General features: G+C 38.8%; 1 protein-coding gene across 1 annotated transcript; it reads left to right on the top strand.

The window, feature by feature from the left end:
• The first annotated feature begins 16,686 nt into the window (after positions 1 to 16,686).
• LOC109212228 (KH domain-containing protein HEN4-like) lies at positions 16,687 to 22,698 on the top strand. Its single transcript, XM_019375852.1, has 7 exons — positions 16,687 to 17,356; positions 18,894 to 19,337; positions 19,419 to 19,682; positions 21,325 to 21,618; positions 21,707 to 21,789; positions 22,022 to 22,133; positions 22,325 to 22,698. Exons 1-7 carry the CDS (start codon positions 16,769 to 16,771, stop codon positions 22,454 to 22,456), a joined length of 1,917 nt encoding a protein of 638 aa, XP_019231397.1. The 5' UTR covers positions 16,687 to 16,768; the 3' UTR covers positions 22,457 to 22,698.
• Positions 22,699 to 23,801: the final 1,103 nt, after the last annotated feature.

Raw genomic sequence — 23,801 nt, 5'->3', positions numbered from 1 at the left:
ATTGGTAATGATAAATTGAAATGCATATCGTGTGTTGAAGTGGTTAAATTGTATGGGACTCATTGAAATGACTAATTTATGTGCAAAATGTAACAAGTGATTGAATATGTGCGAATTGTTGAGGTAATGAATTGTATACCAGTTGTAGGGATAATTGGAATTGTGTAATGGTGCTTGGAAATATGTTTCGGGGGCTCTCTGACAGGTAGATAAGCCTAATTACAAAGGAAACTCTCGCAAAAATTTTCTAAAAATATGGGAGTTAGTGAAAATTGGGAGTTTGCATATCATGTTTTTCAAAACCAACTGATTTTCAAGATCCTCATTCGAGGACGAATGATTTTAAGTGGGGGAGGATGTAAGGCACCGTAAAAATTTGTGCTCAAAACCTAGTAGCTCGTAGTGTTAAGTTCCGGATATGTGCTAAGAATGTGTGGAACTCTTCGCAGCGAGACCCTTTGTACTGATCTAAGCATTCAAAAATCAAAGAATCAAAGTTTTCCAGAAAAGTGCTATTTTGCGGTCCAGAATACGGTCGCAAATCAAGTATGCGGACCGCATTTCTGCCGCAGATTGAGTCAGTGGTTTGGTTAAAATTGAGGTCAAAATGCGGTCCATTATGCGATCGCATAACTGATATGCGGACCGCATTTCTATCGCAAAATGAGTCCATGTGCCAGTCAAATTTGAGGTCAAAAATGCGGTGCATTATGCGACCGCAAATCGTGTATGCGGACCGCATTTTCGCTGCGAACCCAAACAGAATGGTCAGAGTTTTGGAGCACTTTTGCGGTCCATTATGCGGATCGCATTTCTACTCTGCGATCGCAAAGTGCGACCGCAAACCTGACTCGGGCTCCTATTTTCTAAATTTTAAACCCGACCCCCCCCCCCCTTTTTAATAAAACACCCCAATCCCTCATTTTAACATACTTTCTGAACAAAATAAGAGAGAGGGAAGAGAGGGTTCCTGAGAGAGAAAGTTCATCTTCACCAATTTGATTTTCAAAGTCACCCAGGCCCGGGAAATTTCAAGTAATTGTCTTCATCTTTATTCTTGCAAGTAAAATCCCCAACCCTTTTCCATTGGTTTACAGGTTTAAATATAAAGGGGGATTCTCATGCATTGATTCTTGAAAATAAAGGTTGACAACATACATGCATGTCTTTTAAAACCTAAAATCTAGTAAGGGGAAATTGGGTAGAAGTAAAGGTTTGCAAAAGAAGGATTGATAACCTAAATAGGTTCGGGTAGAAATTGTGAACTTTAATTCTAAGATATATGTGTTAACTTATGAACTAGATTGACGTTGCTAGACTGTTTGGTGAATTGGAAGTAGAAGTTAATAAAAGGGAATTTGGCTCCAGGTATGTATGGCTAACTTTGACCTTTGTAAAGTCACTCTGTTTGGTGTACGAATATTTGGTATGTGATACCTATGTGGACCATTTGTGAATTCTTGTGATTGATATGCCTTGAGTATTCTTGGTTAATCTCCCGATATAATGGTGCAAGTAAATGGCAACAAATCAAATGTGTGTGTGTGAATGTGTTTATGTGGTAAGAGCTGTGTAACCAATGATGGAAAGAAATCGTAATTGATGCAAATTGAAACAACAGTGGTAATATCATATGTGGCTTGTCGTGGGCAAATATCGTTGTGGCTTAAATTGTATGTGAGATGTTGTATATAATGGAATTGGTATTGATGGTTATGGAAATTCTTTGTGAATTGTTGTTGTTGTTGTTGTGTGATTTGTGATTGTTCGGTGGGATCGGGTTGCACGCCGCAACACGAAGTAATAAGGTGTGGGTTGTGGTGATAAGGGTGGCCGAGGTAATAAGGGTGGCCGAGGTAATAAGGGTGGAAAGTGCGTAATCACTATTGAAATGAAAATATGAGAAAGTTGTGAAATAATTGATGTGGTAATGTTGAAAGGGGAAAAGGAGAGATTGTGAAACTTGTTTGGCTTGATTGTTCCTTTCATGTGTATTTAATTGTTGTTCTATTCCTGCTCGTTACTTGTGTATTGTTTGAGTTTACTTGGGGGCAAAGTTTGTTCATACATACCAGTACAATTCAAATGTACTGACGTCCTTTTTGTCGGGGGCGCTACATTTGTGTTATGATTGTAGGTGGATCTATAGCAGGTACTCCAGTCCACCGTCCGTACCACTCTTTCACTTCCCGTCAGCTGAACTGGTGAGCCCCTTTCCTCTCGGGGCCCTGCGTGGCTCATGTCGCTTTATTCCGGAGTCTTGTTTTGGTATTTGTGTAAGGTATAGCCGGAGCCTTGTTACTGGCAAGTATTGTATCATCCTTTTGTATCCTTAGAGGCTCCGTAGACACCAAATGTGGGTTGTGAACTTATGTAATATGTATTTTGTATGTTGGGCGATGTAAGTTGTAAACCATGCTAAGTAACCATGGTTGTTATGTATATTTCGTAAAAAGGTGTTTTAATTATAAATGGCTATTTCCTCTTATTAATGAGTAATGAAAACACAGGGTAACACGTGGGATAGGAAAGGCACCCAGGTCCGCTTGACTGGGGCTACCCGGTCGAGTGTCGGTCATGTCCCTCGGTTTTTGGGGCGTGACATCTTCAGGTGGGCTCCTGATGCCTCTGACTTGAACTTGAAAACTGAAAGTTGACCCTGTTCTTCAGGTGGGCTCCTAATGCCTCTAACTTGAACTTGAAAACTGAGAGTTGACCCTGTTCTTTAGGCGGGATCCTCCTGCTTGATTTGAATGAAATTGAAAGTTGACCCCGTTCTTCAGACAGGATCCTGCTTCTTGAACTTGGAAGAAACTGAAAGTTGACCCTATTCTTCAGGCGAACTCCCGGTGCTTCTCTGATTTGAACTTAAAAATCGATTTCTGAAATATTGACCCTCGTTAACCAGGTGGGTGCCTGCAATCAAAACAAACAAAACGAACAAAATTTTCTACCCCAGTTTGCACTGGGAAAATTTGTGAGTTGTTAGAAAATGGTAAATCACATATGCTATTAGTGAAGGATGCGATGATGAGAGTAAAACTAAAGACTCGACTAGGATGTACATTTCCTGTGAGATTGAGCTTAAGGAAAACTATAAACTGAGCTTGACTAAAGTAAAAATTGACCATATTCTCCAGGAGGGACCCCTGAACTCAAGAAAAACTAGAGATTAAAACTCAAGGAAACTAAAAACTGACCCATTCTAAGATTAACAACTTAAGGAAATTAAAACTGACCCTATTCTCCAGGCGGGACCCCTGAACTTAAGAAAAACTAAAGATTAATAACTTAAGATAACAAAAAAGTGACCCTATTCTCCAGGCGGGACCCCTGAACTTAAGGAAAATTAAAGATTAACAACTTAAGAAAACTAGGACATGACCCTATTCTCCAGGCAGGAACCCTGAACTAAAGGAATGCTGAAGACTCTTCCGACTAGGGAGACTGCTTAGGAGGTACGGTTCTTCTCAACTAGGAAAAATGCCTAGGAAATACGGTTCTTCTCAATTAGGGAAAATGTCTAAGAGGTAAAAGCCTTCTCAAACAACCTTTGTGTTGACAAAATTTAGGCACGACACCCGAAAGTTTCAAGCTTCCAAGCATTGATTTGGACATAGTCTTCGTCCCTGTTTCAAACAACGAAAACTTGTGAGTTTAAAACATGGTGGTTGGTTTGTGGCCTTGAACTTGAAGGTGACTGCTTCTACATTTGCCATGATAACTTTGATTTTAACTTGGAAGACCTTGCCTGTTATTGACTGACCACTTTCCTGTCAACCCTTATCACGAAAAATGCCTCTGATCCGTTCAAGCCCAATACCCTTTATCTGTTACATTGTGCTCATGAATTGACATTTACCGAACCTTTGCATTTTACATGAATCCCAAAGCACCCCAATTATCGCCAACTCAGTGCGCATACTGCTCTTTCTTGACTTATACCACTTTGATGTGCTAGCCAGACTTCGCTTTGTGCAATTAGAAAGCTGATAGCAGATTTTGAAGTCATTTCTCACTTGTTTTGACAAAACAAACTGAAAAAGAGGACTTAAACAAAGCAAGAGAAACATAGTGAGGGGACAATGGAGAGAGATGATATCTAACAAGAGAATTACAAAGTAGAAACTTATCTGATTTGGATCCCAACTCTAATGATCATGATACACATTTTGGATTAAGTGGCATAATCTATCCAGTAAGTCTAATTTTCAATTCTTGTTGTAACTTTAACCTTTGGAAACTCCAATGATCCAATTGTTCTATTATATTCACAATCCTTATTCGACTTGTGTACCCCGAAGAGTTTTCAACATCAAGCCCCTCTCATTTTCTTTCTCTCAACTCAACGTTGCCTTATGGTGCCCGTGGGGGTTTTCACCAATAAGACTCTCTCATTCTGTTCTTTCCTTCTTATTTCCTCTGATTCTGCAGATGACAAGGCATTAACCATGGAAAATATCATATGTTCCTGGCATGTCTAAACTCGACACCCTCAAAGATTATATGGAAAGTTTTTTTTGGACTGTAGTGTGGCTTTTGGACAGGGTTAAAAGGAAAGGATATCATAAAGGCTCAAATAACTAAGATAACAGGGTTAATTTATTACAACTTTTGGAATCCATTTTAAAAACTTTGCCCCAGTTTCTAAAACAAGATAATTTGATTTTTTTTTCTTTTTAGATGGAATTTCTAAGAAAACTGTCCCACTCTTGACTTCGTGGGATTATGAAATATTTTATTTGGTGCGACCGAACCGTAAGGCTGCCTACGTATCTTGTGGTGACAAAAATCAGGTCAAACGTAGTTCAAAGGATTACTTTTTGTTGTTGCTATTTTTCTTTTCTTTTCTTCTTCTTTTTTCTTTTTTTTCTTTTTGAATTTTTCTTTTGGAATGAACTTTCTAAAACAAACCTATGGGGACATGAACTTTTCTTTTTCTTTCTTCTTCCTTTTTTTTGACTCAAACTTGATTCCAAAAGAGGGGAGGTCAAAGAATCAGCACAGGCTCAAAAGGGTGCCGAATGGTATAAAGTGTTTAGGTAGCTGAAAGAGGGCATCCCAATCTCTAAGAATACCAAGTATAACACATGCAACTTAAAGATGAAAAATGAAGATCATGCATAGCATTTCTTTTGCAGCATCGGCATTGATATCACAGATATGCCTTCCACCTTTCTTTAGTGCATTGTCAAGTACAGAGCTCTTGTTGGGTGATTTCTTCTTCACAATGGATGTGCTCCGTCAACTTGGAGCAAACTCCCTTGGCTTTATGTTGTGACTTGAGATGCACTTGAACTCAAAGTTGCTTGCTTCAAATTGTCCGGGACGCACTCTCTTGTAACAAATTCTTGTTGTCCTATAAACTTCCAAACTATCTGCCCCATTTTCACACAATTCAGGCTTTAAATGACCTCAAAATGTCCAAATCTTTACTTATTTCCCTCAAATATCTCTGTCATATTCAAACCTTCATTGTTTTATGATTATACTAATTTTTAAGACCAGACTGAGAATTCCACATGCATGTTATGCTACTAGAGTCACCATGAAAAGAAATATAAAAGGTAAAAAGAACTAAATAAAAACTGACTACAAATAACATAAAACAGGAGATTGCATTAAACAGACGGTGAAAGAGTTCGAACAACAAAACAAGCAAAAAAAACTGGGGTTACAACCCTGGAACAAACTTAGATAACACTAAAAGAGTTAACAATACTAGTTGATCTAGGAAAAATAAAAGGATAGAAGGGTTTGAGTCACAGGATAATATTCGGATTACAACCTTGAAATAACCCGGACAACAGAAACAACGACAAAATAAACTACCAAGTCTCCTTCATGGCTAACCAAGAAAGGAGTGTCTTTCCAATTACCAAGCTCGACATCTTAGCCAGTGAGTTGCACATTGACATTACCCAGACATTTACCAATTTCAATCACATTGACCTCAGCGGGTGGCTTTGGGGTCCCTTTTGCCGACTCGTTCTTAAGATCAACTTTCGGAACCGAGACTGATAGCACTAAAAGTTTTGTGGCAAGTGGACCTCCGAGGATCTCAGAAGAGTTCTCATATTCCTTTTCAACACAAATCATCCCACCATATGCGTCTCATTATGAACAGGCAATGGACTTTGGCTAGTATCTGATGCATCAGGATTTTGCACGGCAATGTCACCAACATCAATAAGCTTCTGGACTGCTCTTTTCAGATGCTAACACTTTTCTATACTGTGTTCGGGGGCATTAGAGCAATATGCGCACCTTTGAGAATAATCAAAATTCTTTGGAAGAGGGTTCAGCATTTTTATCTGAATAGGCTTCAACATGTCCAACTGCCTCAATCTTTGGAACAAACTGGCATATGACTCTCCTATAGGAGTGAAAGACTTTTCTCTTTATTGCTGCCTTTTCATTTTGTACTCTGGCCTCGGTTGGAACCTTTCGCGGGTAGGTGGTTGATATGCTTGAGGAGGCAGGTAAGACATTTGTGGAGGCGGTGTAGGCCATTGCGGGTCTTGTGGGTGTGGAGCATATGGCGGTGCATTGTGGATGGAGTGCTGGGAAGGTGAGGTATGACTTTTGGGATTTTGGGGAGGATTATCTGGAGCACAAGGATATTCATGGGTCGATATTGAGGCTGAAAGCGTTGAGCAAGATCACCCACTGGATCTTGTCGTCGGTGGGGCTCAACAACATCTTTTCTATTTCTTTCTTCCACCCAAACTTACTGAGATGTTCTGAATGTCTTGTGTAGTATATTTCAATGCAGAATAGCTCACGATTTTTCCTGACTTGATACCTTCTTCTACCATCTCCCCCATTTTTACCACATCATTGAAAGGCTTACCTAAAGCCGGGATCAAATGACTGAAGTAGGTGGGTCCCTGAGCTTGTAGGAAAATCTTAACCATTTCTTCTTCATCAATAGGAGGACTGATCCGAGCAGCTTGTTCCCTCCATCTGAACCCAAACTCTCTAAAACTTTCCTCGGGTTTCTTTTCCATCTTAGATAGGGAGGAGCGGTTTGGGATAATGTCTATATTGTACTGAAAGTGTCGGACAAAATCTTGAGCCATGTCATCCCATACATGCCACTTACTAACATCTTGACGAGTATACCATTCCAAGGCTGTCCACTCAAACTCTCACTGAAATACGCCATCAACAAATCATCTTTTCCCCTAACACTTCTCATTTCACTGCAATAACCCCTCAGATGGGCTACTGGATCTCCACTTCTGTCATACAAGTTAAACTTTGGCATTTTAAACCCCGTGTGCAGATGAACATCAAGGAACATACACAAGTCATTGTAAGACACGTTAGTCTGATTTCCCATCCCTTGTATGTTCTTTAAGGACTCTTCTATACCTTTCAGCTTCCTGGATATCTCATATCGCCCTTCTTTTCCTGTGAACTTTTTATTTTCAAAATGAGGCTCATTTCGAGTGCTATGATTGTATGAGTCAAGGAACTTGTGGGCAACCTCTGAGGGGTAGTATTGGGCATCATGAGTTTTGAGCGGGTGTTCATTGTTGGATCTATGAAGGAAAGATTGTTGAGAAGTTGCAATCGTGGGATAGTGGATATGACAGGGGGGCTATTTTTGGGAAATGTAGTTGGAGGACGAACAATGGAGCTACTAGGGAGGTTGGGAAAGCTACGATAGGCGGGAAAATATGGAGAACATGGTGGATCATCTGACACTATGACCGGGGCTCGGGTGAGGGTAGCTTCTAGTGAGCTAGGTGGCGGTGGGGGTGGTGCCTTCCCAGTCATCCAAGCTTGATACATGTCTACCATGTGTCGTCTTAACATCCTTACCTCTTTGACCAACCAAGTATCTTGTTCAACCAATTACTTTTAGGCACCAGTATCAACCAACTCAATTCCGTTGTCGTCTGCCATTGCTTTTTGACTTTATGTTGTAGGGAAGAGTTACCAGTTAAAGAACCACAAACCAACCACCCTTATTCTGTAATGAAGATAACAAAGAGGAACAAAATGAAGTCATCATGTTAGCGTTAGGGCATTTAACGAAAAATAGTATCATATTATATGCAATGCACCTAGTCACAATTATCAGTTCTAAAATGACTTCGAGGGTATGAAGGTCATATGGCATCATCCCAATTTCACTCTTCTTGCCCCGTTTCCTTCTTCATTTTCCTTTCTAGCACCCCTTGGTTTTTCATTTTCTTTCCTCTCGTTTTCTTTTTGATTATCACTTTTTTCTTTCCTCTCATTTCTTACATCCCACAATTTCATCCACTTTTTTTTAAATTAAATGAATCGATCGAACCCTATGTAGGTTGCCTACGCATCATGTCCCTCATGAATCAGATCAAGCGTAGTTTTGAAAAAGTAATGGACATAATAAACTAATTTTTTTTTTGATTTTTCATTGATAAATTTTTTTGGTTTTTCTTCTTTTCAAAAATACAAAATAGGAAGTACGGTAACAAAAAACTCAACAAACTCAACTTGACTATGACATACTCTGCAACATCTAAAAGATTCAATACTACTGGACAAGACTAGAAAGTAAAACATGAACAACAGACTCGAAAACATAAAAAGGCTCCTCAAGCAGCTCCTGTTTGCAATGGTCCTCAGTGGAATGGTCGTGGGGTATCAGTCATGCTCTAGCTCTAATAAATGAATCCATACCTGAATGGAAAAAATAAGACCAAATATATTTAATGACTCGAGAGACTATGTGAGACCATAACGCTTCTTATTGAGCACATGCAAGACACGAGTGAGGCTATTTCTGCAAAATGGCCAACGTGGCTAAAAGGCAGCTAGAAGTGAAAACTCTCTTAGGATGACCTCTAAAACATGGAAACACCTCATAAAGGCCCATAAACTTTCAGGAATCGCGTTCCCTGAAATTGCTTTGCAAAAATGACCCCACTTTGCAGAAATGACCTATATGGCCGAAAAATGGCTAAACATGCAAATTCAGCAGGAATGGACCTTAAACTGAGAGAGCATGTTGTGTGGACTTGGGACTCTAAGACATAGGTTAACAAACCACTTTGAGAAAATAGCCTATTTTGCAAAAACGTTCGATGTGCCAAAAGTGGCTAGACATGCAAGATCAACATGAATGAACCTTAAAACTGAGAGGGCACCTTGTTGTGGACTTAGGGCTCTAAGACATGGGATAACAAGCCACTTTGAGAAAATAGCCCTATTTTGCAAAATTCTACTACAACCCCCGAAGCCAAGAATCTAAGACTTACTAGGAGGACCGGACCCTACGTGGGCTGCCTACGTATCTCGTCCCAAAAGACGAGAATTAGGTGTGCATAGTTCGGGAAGATTGGATAGGGGAGAGAATTTAAAAAAACACTGATTTGAAGAAAATATATTTTTTGTCTTTTTTTTTTTGAAAAATAATGAAACATGTAAAATCTTTTTGGATTTTCTTTTTTGATTTTTTTTTTGATTTTTTTTTTTTGGAAAATGATGGGAAAGTGCAAAATCTTTTTGGATTTTTCATTTTTTTTGGTCTTTTCTTGAAAAATTGTGAAAGAAAAATATAGCTGGGCCCTACTTGCTTCATCTTTATACTTCACCCACTTTTCTTTCTTATTTACCCACAACCATCATTGATCCGCCAAATGACCCATTTACCCTTAAAGAATGTAGCATGTAGCACATAGGGATGATTAAATGTCTTTTTAGGCCATGGGCCCGTTTTGACATAATTTGGATAGGGCTCCTATAAAGAGACACGGTGCCTGGGACCGAGCTCTGCTAGGTCTAAGTGACATGATGCAAATAAGAATGACCTAAATACTGACCTAAGTTTGGGATTCACTAACAAGGCAATTCGGGGGAGCGTATGGTCGATGGTGGCTGCTCAAGCTTTCCACCCACTCCATACGTCCGACGGCCTGGAACGACCCGACCGGTCATTTTGAGCAATCGTACTTCGCTCGCCAGTTTTCGGGCATGACTAGTCCCGTATGATGTATTATGACTTATGTAAATCTTTGGATTTGGTTTTCAGGTTAATCGGAACAGATATGGAAGAATGATTCTCAACTTGAAGCTTTAAATTTGAAATGTTTGACCAAGTTTTGACTTTTTAGTATTCGATCTCGGATTTGGATTTTTATGATTTGGTTAGCTCTGTTAGGTGATTTTGGACTTGGGAGCATGTCCGGAATGGGATTTGGAGGTCCGTGGTAGGTTTAGGCTTGAATTGGCAAAATTGGAACTTTGGCGTTTCTCGGTCGGCAGTGGAAACTTTGATATCGGGGTCGGAATAGAATTCCTGAAGTTGGAATAGGTCCATGGTGTCGATAGTGATGTGTGTGCAAAATTTCAGGTCATTCGGATGAGGTTTGGTAGGTTTTAACATCGTTTGCGGAATTCGGAAGTTTTGGAATCCTTAGGCTTGAATCCGAGGGTGATTTGATGTTTTGATGTTGTTTTGAGTGTTCCGAAGGTTGGAATAAGTTGAATGGTGATATGTGACTTGTTGGCATGTTTGGTTGAGGTCCCGAGGGCCTCGAGATGGATTTTGGTGGTTGACGGAAGGTTTGGCTTTGAATTATTGCTGTAGATTTTGCTGTTTCTGTTGTTTCCGCACCTGCGGCGTGGGGACTGCAAGTGCGATGATCGCAGACGCGGGAAGCAACCGCAGAGGCGGAGTTTGTCGCAGGAGCGGAGGATTTGACTGCACCTGCAAGCCCGCAGGTGCGAGGCCTGGGGCGCAGGTGTGGAAGCTGGAGACTTAAGTAAAATGCGCAATGCGGCGTTTGGACCGCAGGTGCATGAATTGGGCCGCAGATGCAGAAGTGCTGGGAAGAATGTATAAAAAGGCCCCTTTGCGAATTTCAGTCATTCTTTCACCATTTTTGTGCGACTTTGGAGCTCCAAGCCGTTAATTCAAGGGGGAATCGAAGGGTTTCAGTGAGGTAAGTTACTTGGGCTTTGTATTGGTGTTTGTGATAATTTTTCCACTACCTAATCATGAAATTAGTGGGGAATTTGGGGTGAAATTAAAGGTTAGGGCTTGAGTTTTGGAGAGCTTTGATTGGGGATTTGAGGGGTCATTTGAGGTTCGATTTTGGTGATTTTGGTATGTATAGACTCGTGAGGGGATAAGGATTCTAGTGTTGTGATTTTTATCGGATTCCGAGGCGTGGGCCCGGGGGTCGGGTTTGGCCAATTTCGGGATTTTTGAGTTAATTTGATTATCTTCGCTTGGACTTTGTTCCTTTAGCGTGTATTAATGATGTGATACTGATTTTGGTTGGATTTGGAGCATTTGGAGGCCGAGTTGAGAGGCAAAGGCTTCGCGAGTTAGAGTTTGGTCCGGTTTGAGGTAAGTAATGATTGTAAATGTTGTCCTGAGGGTATGAAACCCCGGATTTCACATCGTTATACTATTTTGAGGTGATGCACACGCTTGATGGCGAGCGTGAGGGGCGTGCATCATTGGGGATTGTGACTTGGTCCGTCCCGTAGCAACTATTAAGTTGCATATTTGATTGAAACTACTTGATACTATCATATGTTAGAAAGTATTACTATATCTTGGGATGAACGCCATATTTGGGCCTCGTGCCAACTGTTTGGACCCTTAGGGGCATTGTTTACTAATATTCCTCACTTATTTGATTTAATAACTTTACTCAGTCATGATATGCTTTGCTAATTTCATAACTCAGTCTTATTTACTCCGATGAGATGCATAAATAATATTTTGGGCTGAGCACCCTGTTTTACTGTTAGCCCGAGTGGCTTGAGAGGTTTCTGACTGAGCAAGGCCGAGGGTCTGTGTTGTGAGGATATCATGGATTGGGTTGCGCGCCGTAGCATGTTGTACTATTTTGTGATATATGATAGGCCGAGGGCCTGATTTATTATGCCACGAGATGACTTGTGATAGCGCTTGGGCTGTAGGAGCCCCTCCGGAGTCTGTACACCCCCGGTGAGCGCGGGTACCCAGAGTGAGTGATATGTTTTGCCCGAGGGGCTGATCCTGATACATGTTGTGCCCGAGGGGCTGATTACGAGTGATTGTGAGGTAGCCCGAGGGGCTGGTTCTATTAATATTATGCACGATGGGCGGTCTATGATACATGTCTTGCCCGAGGGGCTATTTATGACTTTCATCATTTTTACTCTAAACTTCATTGATCCTCTGTTGAAACAGTTAGAACGACATTTTCAAAGAATTTTTACTGAAATTGGATTTTAAATGAGATACATGATTTCTATACTGTTTTGGAAACGTTCTGTACTTACTGTAGTGCTATGAAGTGGAATTATCTGATTTTTTACTGCTCAGTTTTCATTTACTTTTATTACTTACTGAGTTGGCGTACTCACATTACTCCCTGCACCTTGTGTGCAGATTCAAGAGTTGCGGGCCGTGATAGCGAGCGCTGATCGTTCATCCAGCGGGTCTTTCGGAGTCGGCAAGGTAGTTGCATGGCGTTCGCAGCCTTGCACTTCTCCCTCATATCTTCCTTATACTATTTTTAGTATCTCTATTTTCGGACTATGATAGTCTTTATTATACTTAGACAGACCTTGTCGATGCTCGTGACTTGTGACACCCCAATGTTGGGCTTGTGTTATTTTCCGCACTTGTTATTTAGACTCATGTTATGAGATTTCATTAATTAATAGCTTAGAATGTCTTTTATGAAATACTGGTTTGATTTGGAATTTGTGTCAGCTGGCCTAGTTTCACTATTGGCGCCATCACGACCGGGTCGGTTTTAGGGTCGTGACACGGTCCCCCTCCTAAAATAAGGGTGACTCAACAAAGAGTTCGTGTACACCACGCGTACTCCGAGACTTGTTGCAGAAAGAACTGACTCGAGGTTATGCAAACGATGACAGTTATAAAGCAGTAACACATAAAGAAAAAACTATAAACACATAAACAACTGGCAAATAATAAAACAACACAAACAAAATAAAAATCAAATAAAGCAAATAAAAAAAACATAAAAACCTCAACCGAATATTCTAAAAAGCCAACAAGATCACAGTATCAGCTCGAACCTGCAACTTCCCAGCAGAGTCGCCAGAGCAGTCACATCCCTTTTTTTTAACCTCACCTAACCCTCTTTAAAATAATAAAAGTGATTTTTGAAGCTCGAAAGGGTTTTCAAAATCGAAAAGTGACAAAAATTTGTGTTCAAATGATTTTCAAAGTCACCACCTGACATTTAATTTCGGTGTGTCAGGTCACCGTTAAAAAATAATTTTCCCTTTTAGAACACTTTGGACTCCAAAACTAAGTCTGCACCAGAGATTCAAGTAAGCGGTTCATTTGACTCGGGGAGAAGGTGTTAGGCATTCCCCAAGTCCCGTGAAAATTACGGTTGCGTACTTGATCTAGTTGGATTTTAAAATATTCGAAGTGAGGTTAAAACACAAAAAAAAGAAAGTAAACATAAAAGAGGCTCGAGGTCGTCCCCACCTAATAAAAGAAAACAAAATAAAATAAAATAAGCCTTACTATCCTATCTTGTGCCTCCAACGATGATGCCACGGCCTCCATTTACATTCACTTCGGGGCATACCCCTGAATAAAAATATATACAGAATCTACGGGGCATTCCCCTGAATATGACTAAAGGGAACGACCTCTCACCTCGAACAAATGGAAAAGACCTAAAGTTTGCCTACCTGTGTGTTGACGGCCTAAACATGCTACTAGCAATCCAAACAAATAAAGTAAAATAATTAACATGATAAATTCAATCTTCATTCTTGTTGTCAACCCCACGCTCAAAACAACGAAAATGCTAAAATCCATAGCTAACATGGATCAAAACCAGAAAAAGCCACTTGAGATTTTCATGACTCGCTCAATCCCGAAATCCTTAATGCATTATTTTTCTTAAAAAAACTTAGTGATGGACTAATGGTTCAAGAAATCAGCTAAGAACTAGGAATATAGCCTGCATGGATTAATATACTTCATGATGACATGTCGTGTTGGTGTCAGTCAAATTCAATCCAGAAATGTATACAAAATGCAATGAGAACAGCAAGTTCCTAAGGGCAAGACAAAATCCACAAATTGTTTTCAGTTAAAATTCAAATGAGGATCCCAACTTAGACGAGTCTAAGAGAACAGGAAACAAAAGGAATTAAAAATTAATCATAGAGCAACGATTAAAGCAAGGTGAACAAACAAATTAGACCATCATATGAGAAATCAAAAAAAAAAAAGAGCAGGGAAAGAGTAGAGTTATGAGCTGAGATCCAAACCCATGAAATTAGTAGCAAAGTAAGAATAATATACCTCAAAGAAAGCTTTCTTCCATTAACAAGGAGAACCTCCAATTTGTTTACAGCAACGTCGAATCCCGGCAACGCGAACTTAACTGGAAAAATGGACGGCAACAATAACCTTAGATCGGAACCAACAAACGGCAACCTCGGCTCACGAAAAACTTCACTCAATCAAACTCCATAGTTGAGAGCCAGAATCAGGGAGAAAGAAGCTGAAATGTTTGTGTTTTGTTTTTTTCGAAGTTAACAACCGTGAAAATTTCCTAGGATTAGCGGCTCTCTGTTACCACCAGAAACTTTTCCGGCGTCGATTTGCAAGGTGGAAACAGCAACATATGGTTGTTGTGGCAGCGATAGACGTGAAGAAGGAGGCCTGGTTCGTTGTCTGAGGGTGTGAGGAGATGGTGCGGCTGCTGCTGCTCGTTTTCCGGCGAGCTGGGTGTCGGGGGTGGCGGCTGATCTCGTTCGGAGCTAGGGAGTGATGGCTGGAGGTGGGGGTTGCTGGCGTTGGAGATGGAGCAGATTTGAGAGGGTGAGAGTGAAGAGAGAGGTAGGTGTGCGGCTGTGTGTGCGTGCGTCTCTCTAGGATTCCGCTAGGCTCCTCTCTTTGTGTGTTCTTTAGGTATTTGTATGGGAATGGAAATTAATTGTGGGCTAAGGGAGGTTTGGGCCAAAAATTGGACCTATCAAGACACAAAATTGGCCCAAAATTCATTCTTCTTTTCTAAGGAATTAACAATTGACTTTAACTAAAATGGAATTACAACGAAATTATTTTTTGTATTTTTTCAAAGATTATACTAAAAAGGAATATAAAAATCATGGAAAACTTAAGATAATACTACTGTAACAATACTAATGAACTTAAATAAATAAAAATAAAAACAAACATATATATATATATATATAATAAGACCAATTGAAATAATTTTTGTGTTTTTAAATTTATGATTTAAAATTAAAAGTAAAATAGACTAAAATTGTATAATAACCCAAGTAGTTATTTTAAGAATATTAAAATACTAAAACTAACTTTAAAATTTGCGCGGGTAAAAAATTATGTGCTTATAAATATGCGCAGATTATTGGGAGTCTGGTGCATTTAATGAATTTTACAAGGCCTGATATAGCCTATGCTGTGTGTAGACTGAGTAGATATACTCATAATCCCAACAGAGAGCATTGATCTGCATTGGATAGACTAATGAAATATTTGAGAGGAACCATGAATTAGGGTATCCTATATAATGGATTTCCTTCTAGTTTAGAAAGGTACAGTGATGCAAACTGGATCTATGATTCAGATGAAACAAAATCCACTAATGGTTATGTATTCACCTTTTGTGGTGGTGCAATATCGTGAAAATCAACTAAACATACGATCATTGCTAGATCGACCAGAATCAGAGTTTGTAGCTCTGGAGTTAGCTGATTCTGAGGCTGAGTGGATAAGAAACTTCTTAGTTAATATCCCTTTAATATAGTACGTATTGCCTCCTGTGTTTATACATTGAGATCAGTTAAAATCCATGTATTATTTTTAATAATAGAATCAATTTCAATTTTTATTGCCTCTTTCCAATAATTAGCTTCTGAAGAAGATATAGCTTCAAAATAATTTGATGGTTCATTATCGACAAGAAAATTCTGAAAATTATTTCCATAAGAAAAATATTCTTTCCTAGGCCTTTACTCCTTCTCAGTTCCTCGTGAGAGGTAATTGCATTATTTATTTTAAATAGGCACTCATTCCCTAATGATGATGCAACAGAAATGCTTCCTATTTCTAATTCTTCTCTCTCTTACGCCTCTGTTCTTTCTTTACACATGAGTAGTGTAAAAGAAAAAAGAAAAAAAAAAGAAAATCCGGCAGTAGTATTACTTGTCATAGTTTCTTATATTGTAGGGAAATGATACCGAAAAATAACGATAATAATACTGCAATAATATTATTTGTAAGCAGATATACTAATTGGCTTGAGTCGTGCTAGGCACTGTCCTAACAAACTATTTCAGCAATGTGAAATGTTTCCCCAAGATTAGAACAAGTTCATCTCTATTTATTTAGAGGATAAAGTATCGGCATAATATTAATTTTCAAAATTTATAGGAAAAGGATAAAGGACCTTTAGCGATTTATAATTAATTATTTTAAGAATAGCATTAAATAGTTATTTACTATAAAAATACAAAACACAACTTTGAAATAATAAACGTATGAACTTAAAATTCTTTTTGATCGGATGTCCTATAGTAGTTGCATCATTACAAAGTTTAAATCCCAAAATAAAAGAACAAAAAGTAATGTCAATTTTCTTTTTCCTAAAATGTGTAATAAAAGTTGGAAGTCAATACTATCCAACAGAACAGAAGTCCACGAATCAGTCCAATAATTGGTTAAAAAAGGGACTCACTACAACCTAAACATAGGGCTCTACTCTTTTCTCTATCAACAAAGAAAATTCCTACAGCTACTTCACTAATGCACGAACCCAACCTCGTCGCCGCCCCCCACTCCACCACCACCGTACCCGCCGCCAACAACAACAATTCACCGCTACCTAGACGTGTCGTGTTCCGGCTCCTCTGCCATGCTTCCCGCGTCGGAGGAGTCATCGGAAAATCAGGTTCCATCATCCGACAACTCCAACAAGATACCTCCGCGAAGATTCACGTTGATGTCTCCACTCCCAACTCCGACCACCACCGCCTCATCGTCGTCGTAGCCTCCGCTTCCCTAAACAAGAAGATTAGGCTCAATCTCTTGGGCCCCACCGGGGGGGATGAGCAGCAGTGGAATGATGAGATTGAGGTTTCGGCTGCACAAGAGGCACTCGTTAGGGTTTTCGAAAGAGTTATAGATGTAACAGCTGAAAATAATGGCGTTGTTTTGGGTGCGGAGAGTGTGGTGTCGTGTAGATTATTAGTGAAGGGGAATCAGGTGGGTGCTCTGATGGGTAAAGGTGGAAAAGTAATTGATGCAATAAGAAGAGAGAATGGATGTAGGATTAAGGTTTTAACTTCAGATAAGTTGCCATCTTGTGCTTCGCCCAATGATGAAATAGTTGAGGTAATTAATATATTGCAATTATATTTAAGGCTTAACAACTTCGGTTTTCTAGTTAAAGTTCTAAACTTTACTTGTTTAGGCTAACAGCAACAAGGTGTTCTATTGATACCTGATTTTATAATCGTAATTTTTTTTTGATAACCGTGGTGTTTGGGCTAGCTTGCGTGCACCTCGACTAATTCCACGAATTACCTGCTGCGTCCCATCGGCAACAGGTACCAGGTAATTCTATCCACCAAGGCTTGGATAGATGGAGAGAAACCACCCAGTGTTTTTTGCACCCTTGGGTGCTGATTTTATAGTTGTGATTGTAAGTGAATTGTCTTGATAATCTTGGGATGTCATTAGGGCTTGTTCGATTTGATGTATAGGAGGAAATGATCTCAACATTTCGTACCTTGCTTCCCTTATAAATATAACCCCTGCAACTCTGCCGTAATAACAGTACACATTAGCAAATTTAGATCAATAAAATAGTGCAAATGCCCTTTAAGCTGTGTTTACTTAACCATCTCTTACTGATTAGTACCTCTTTTTTTTTTTTTTTTTTTGTGAAAATGTTTGTATTATTGATTTTTGAATTGTAAGGAAAAGTATTTTAAGTTTAACATAAGCTGGTTAGAAAAGCAAGTGCTTGAAAAATGTCATGTTATAAAAGAGTTTACTTATCTTATATTTTGGTGAATCGCATTTTAACTATCCTTGAAGTGCTATCTTTGGGATAATAAAAGTTAGTAGTTATTTCTTTATTTAATTTCAATTATATTAAGCTAATTATTTTGTTATCACATGCCTTTACAAGACTAATACTAGATAGCATAAAGTTTGTTCTATAGTCTAAGAGCATAATTCTGAAAAAATCTTCATCCTTTAAAACCAAATACAATTTTTAGCTTTTGATACGAAGTCCAGATATCCAACAGCGCACAAGGTCCGGATACCACAGATATAGTTTAGTTGCTGCTTTTCATTTTATTACAATTAATATCTTGCATTATAATCCATGTATAACTTGTTCGCAGACCAAATTTGTATTGCCAAGTAGCACGCAGTGGCATTGCCTTTCTTCTCTCTCTCTCTCTCTCTCTCCCTCCCTCTCTTCTTTTCACCCTTCTTTCTTGAAGAATCAAGTTATGAGCTTGAGATAGTGCAAATCATCAGCGAGATTGATTTTAGATTGTAGTGGAGCTGCAGAGTGCAGAAGCATTAATAATGAAGTCTTAAAGGCTTGTCAAATTTTGGTGGAGCTACTCCTTCAGAATTATCCCGTTTTTGTATGTTATAATTCCTGCTGTCATGACCCCTATTAATTGCAACAATTGTTCACCAGAAGTGAGTGGCGGGACCTCAGTGAAACTGTAAATGCATAGGAATTTTTTGAAAGCCTTAATGCAAAAACTTAAACTTCTAGCTCTGTACTTATGCACAATTTATCAAGAAATTCTATGTTATACTTTGAGTTTCTTTAACTTAATAGTAGCGGCACAATGAATATGACAGAAGATTTCTGATGTGTGAATTGGTTGTTAATGGCCAGATAGAAGGGGACATTCTGGCTGTTAAGAAAGCACTTGTTGCTGTCAGTCGCCGACTTCAAGATTGTTTCTCTGTTGAAAGAAGTAGAACGGTTGAGAATGCGCCACTTGAGTTAGATTCGGAACAGACTTTGCCTCCTCGGCAAGTTGATCTACCTGCACAAAGGAGTTCAATGTCACAGCCCATAACCACAAGCTCTTTCTCAGGTGCCTCTGGATTCCATCCTGTGTCTGTAGATGCTGAGAGGTTTTCCAACATTGATGCAAAAATACCATTACAAGAGGTTGCTTTCAGGATTCTCTGCCCAAATGAAAAGGTTGGTGCAATAATTGGCAAGGGTGGGGCAATTGTAAGGACTCTTCAGAATGACAGCGGTGCTAGCATCGCTGTTGGGCCAAATGTCGTTGAGTGCAACGAGCGAGTGATAACTATTACCGCATTAGAGGTTAGTTGGGTTTTCTTTAGTCTTGCGTATTTTTTGAAAGGTATTTTGTGTGTCAAGTGATTTAGTTTTCTTTTTATCTAGAACCTAGAATTACGGAAATCTCCAGCACAAACCGCTGTCGTTCTTGTTTTTGATCGGATTCTGGACGCTGGCTCTGGGATGAATTTGGGCACAAGATCACTAATTACTTTTCGACTTGTGGTGCCATCCAATCAAGTTGGTTGTTTATTGGGGAAGGGAGGCGCAATAATTTCAGAGATAAGGAAGGAGACAGGTTCCAGCATACGAATATTTAGAGGTGACCAAGTCCCTAAGTGTGTCTCAGACAATGATGAAGTTGTGCAGGTGAGATTGTTCAGCCTTTTGCCTTTCTAGCTTCAACTTTATATAAATACTTTTGCAAATCTACCAAATTTTTATTTTGATAAGTAATTAGAAATTTTATAGATACGGGATTAAGCAGGGTTTGTTGTTGTTGTTGTTGTGTTAGAAATTTTATAGATACCTGTTATAAGCAAGCACATTAAGCGTAATTACAGAAAGTATAATTTCTCTATTGTGTCTAGTATTGCATCTATATCTTGTACAATAACTAGGTTGCACCAAAAAGCAAGCGCAAAACACATCTTAGTTTAAGGCTATGAACGTTTCTGCTATTGCCATAAAAAATCTGCTATTTATTTCAAGCCTGACAGTTGCACTGAATATTTGAAAGTAATTTAGTCTCTACCTCACTGTGGGTCAGCACCTTTGAAAGAAACGAAGGACTTCATTAGTGACCAGATTAGTTTTGTAACCAATTAATTCTCAGTCCCTCTAGTCGGGTGGGTGCCGGTCTGTATTTCGATAGATTCCCTTAAAAACTGTATTGTGGATCTCCTCAAATGCAGCTCACGCCGTTCGATGTGGCCCAGCCCAACATCTATTGAGAAATCCAGTAGTAAAATTGAGACTGCTCAACCTAGGAAGCTAATACACGTCTAGGCACAGCTCTCTGTCGCACACCTGGCCTTTTAAGAGTACACAGTCCTGTTTTGGATAAAAAGATTAATTGTCCTTATCATGATTATCACGATTTTTGTTATAGTTCATCTAGGTTTGACTCATGTCCCTGCTGCATATGGTCCTGCAATCCGTCAAAGAAAGAGTATTGATTAAATCACATGACTTGCTCACGTTTTAATTCTCAGTCATGCATAGCAATCTTCTGTCAGTTTTACTTGAATTATTTAGAATGGTGTTTTTCAAATGCGAATGAGTTGTATCAGCTAGTTACTTAATTGATTATATATGGTATCTGACCAAATATTCAGGATATGCACTGGTCTGAACTGGTGCATTTACTTCGAGTGGCATATACTATTTGTGGTAATGTTAGGGTAATGCACTTTTTAGGTTACACAATATATAAAGCCTTAGGCTCATTAATATTGGCAACTATGCTTAAAGCTAAGTGGGTGCAAAAGGCTAACATCAATATATCGGTTGGTGCTTAGTAGACGATGTCAAGGTCATCACGAGTCGCAGCTTTGTCTTTGTTAATCTTTTCGCTGGAGATTGCTGATCTACAATTCATAACATGGTTTATAGTGAAGCAATAGTTGGTGCTTAAGAAGTTCTACAATTTCAGAATATTCCTACTTGGTTATTGGAATATGAATTACCAATTCAAAAGCATCTTTTCTCCATTTATGGTGAAATCTGTCCAGGTTTCCCTATCAAAAAGAAAAGGTTTAAAGATTTTTTTGATAAAGAAAAAAGGTTTAAAGATTGAAAGTGAGCTCCTAAATATCTGTTTCTCTTCATATTTATTGAAGGGAGATTACTGATATGTCCTTTCTTGTGGAGAATTCATCTTTGGATTAGATTATTTGAAAATTATCAGACACTTACTTTCACTCGTGTGGGTTTCCACATCTATTCAAATCAATCTATAGGAGATCAGAACATTTTGGTGTTTCTGTTGCACTGAGATTATATTGTTTAGATTGCAGGTGAGTTTGTAAATGTACAAGATGCTTTACGAAATGTCACTGGTCGGTTGCGTGATAACCTCTTGGCAGCGAAGGTGTCAAATGGTGCTGTAAGCAGAAACAGCTCTGCGCTGGCGTCTGAAAGTAGTCTCTCTGGCCAAATGAAGGAACCTCCTTTTGGATTTCATCGGTCTAGTGGTGTCTCACATGGTATCAATCAGCATCCTGATTTAACACGGTCTATGGATAACCTTGTACTTTCCAACAACATAGATCATCCCCCATCACCAGGACAGTGGTCATCGCAGGTGAACTGCTGAATGCTTAATTTTCCCTTTAATTTAATAAATCTTCACTGACTAATTTTCAAACATTTTCGGTGGCTTTGGCTATTAGACACGACCTGGAGGAAACCAAAGAGGTGCCTTTGATGTCAGCAAAGGATCTAATTCAGTTAAAGGCGGCATAGAACTTGGATGGTTGGTGTCTTGCACTACTTCACAAGCACTTAATGCTTTTTCACATGTGATAGGACCTAATTATGAGGGTGGACTCCCTGTAACATGGTTTTTATGAAAGTTTTCCCTGCCTTTATTTTCCAAATAGTCATTATAGACTTGATGAAAAGAGCATCTAAGATTATCTCAAACCCCAAGTAGAAATTTCTTGGTTGTATTCATCGACTTGTTGCATTTTTGCTATTGCTTGCAGTGGAAGCAGAACTGCCATTGTGACCAATACTACTGTGGAGATCTTGGTTCCTGAAAATGTTATCAGCTCTGTGTATGGGGAGAACGGGAGCAACTTGGCTCGTCTAAGACAGGTATGTTAGCCTTTTACGGTTTTACCTACTAATTGGTGTAGTGGAAAGTGCACAGGATAGGTGAAAACTTTACCTTCTTAGTTAAGAACATGAGAAAGCAATAAAGAGATGAACCATGATAAACTCCTTTTAATCTTGTATGTCTTTCATTTTTCTCTCCGGCGTTTAATCTTTCCGCTGCTCTAAATCAGATTTCAGGTGCAAAGGTCATGGTACACGAGGCCCGCTCTGGAACAACTGACAGGACTATCGTAATCTCTGGGACACCAGATGAAACACAGGCTGCTCAGAGCCTCCTTCAGGCATTCATACTAACCGGATAGCCTTTAACTTACCAAAGAGCTAGCTTCCAAATTTTGTAGTACAATTAGATCTCTATCAACAGCCAGTTCCATTTTTTTTTAGAAGTAGCCATTCATCTATAAGATATTCTGTATACTATGTTATGTGTTGACTCTGAGGTTTTTGTTACATAGGAGATAAAAGCCACAGGACAAAAAGTTTTTATTGGTTTGGAAATACCTTGGGAAATAAGAAATTCTTTCCTGATCCAGTTCATGGTAAATTGACTATGTGTTATAATGTGTTAGCATGCATGAGAGGTTTTTCTTTCATTTGAAAGGGATAGGTTAACACTTTGACATATTTATTGCTTGTATCTCTTTGAGTTAAAAGTGTTCTTGGATAAATTATCTCCATACATGTTACAGTTTGGTAGGCCGAGGGCATATAGATATAATTCAGACATCTTACTTGTTCCAAAATTGAATTTTAATATCATTATTGTTTAAATTCATCCAGTCTGTATAGCATACCAAAAATATGAAAACGGACGGGCTTGCTCAATTCATCTCTATATTTCAATTTTTAAAAGGGTACCTTATGCAACCTATAGGCTATATGCTTCCAGGCGATATAAAGCAATTCATACTTCCATTTCCCCCTTTCTAAATATTAGTCAACTTAAAATGAAATTAGCGATCGATATAAAGCAGTAATACTTCCATTTTTTCTAAATAATCAATTTAAAATGTACTGAGCACGAGTCAAATTGTAAGTGGTCATAGTGTCCTGTTTCCTCTTTTCTTTTCTTATTGGGACATTATGTCTATTGGTCATAATCATGCAATGTGTAAATACACGTGGACATCTACACAAACACATAGTATTGGATAGAGTTACCTAGTACTTGATGCTGGAGAAAGGTGGCAGATATTCCGTGAAATTAGTTGAGGTGCGCGCAACTTAACCCAAACACCGTGGTTATAAAAAAACAAAATAGATGAAATAGAAGACTGGGTGTTCGCCCCCTCCTTTTTTTTTGGGTATAATAGATTGAGCGATAAACGGAAGCAAGGCGATATTAAGATTAATGGTGAGATTTGAACTCTGCTTAGGTATAAGTTACAACAATCACGATGTAGTAATAACTAAATGTTAATAGATTCAAATTTGTTAAAAAGGCTCGAACTTACCACTCAAACTGGAACTGATGTTGTAGTTACCAATTGAGTAAATTATTTTTTCACAATTATGCATATGTCACATTTATTCTATAGATTAAGATATTTGTGGTAAGATTTGAGTTAATTTTACTGCAAAATGCTCTCCAATTGTGTAGTTTATTATTTGTGAAAGTTGAAAATATGTGAGTATTTCACTTGTAAC

This window comes from Nicotiana attenuata, unplaced genomic scaffold (genome assembly GCF_001879085.1).
Source record: "Nicotiana attenuata strain UT unplaced genomic scaffold, NIATTr2, whole genome shotgun sequence".
In the NCBI taxonomy this organism is placed as follows: domain Eukaryota; kingdom Viridiplantae; phylum Streptophyta; class Magnoliopsida; order Solanales; family Solanaceae; genus Nicotiana; species Nicotiana attenuata.
Note: the sequence above shows the minus strand (reverse complement) of the source record. Positions and strands in the feature narration are given on the sequence as shown.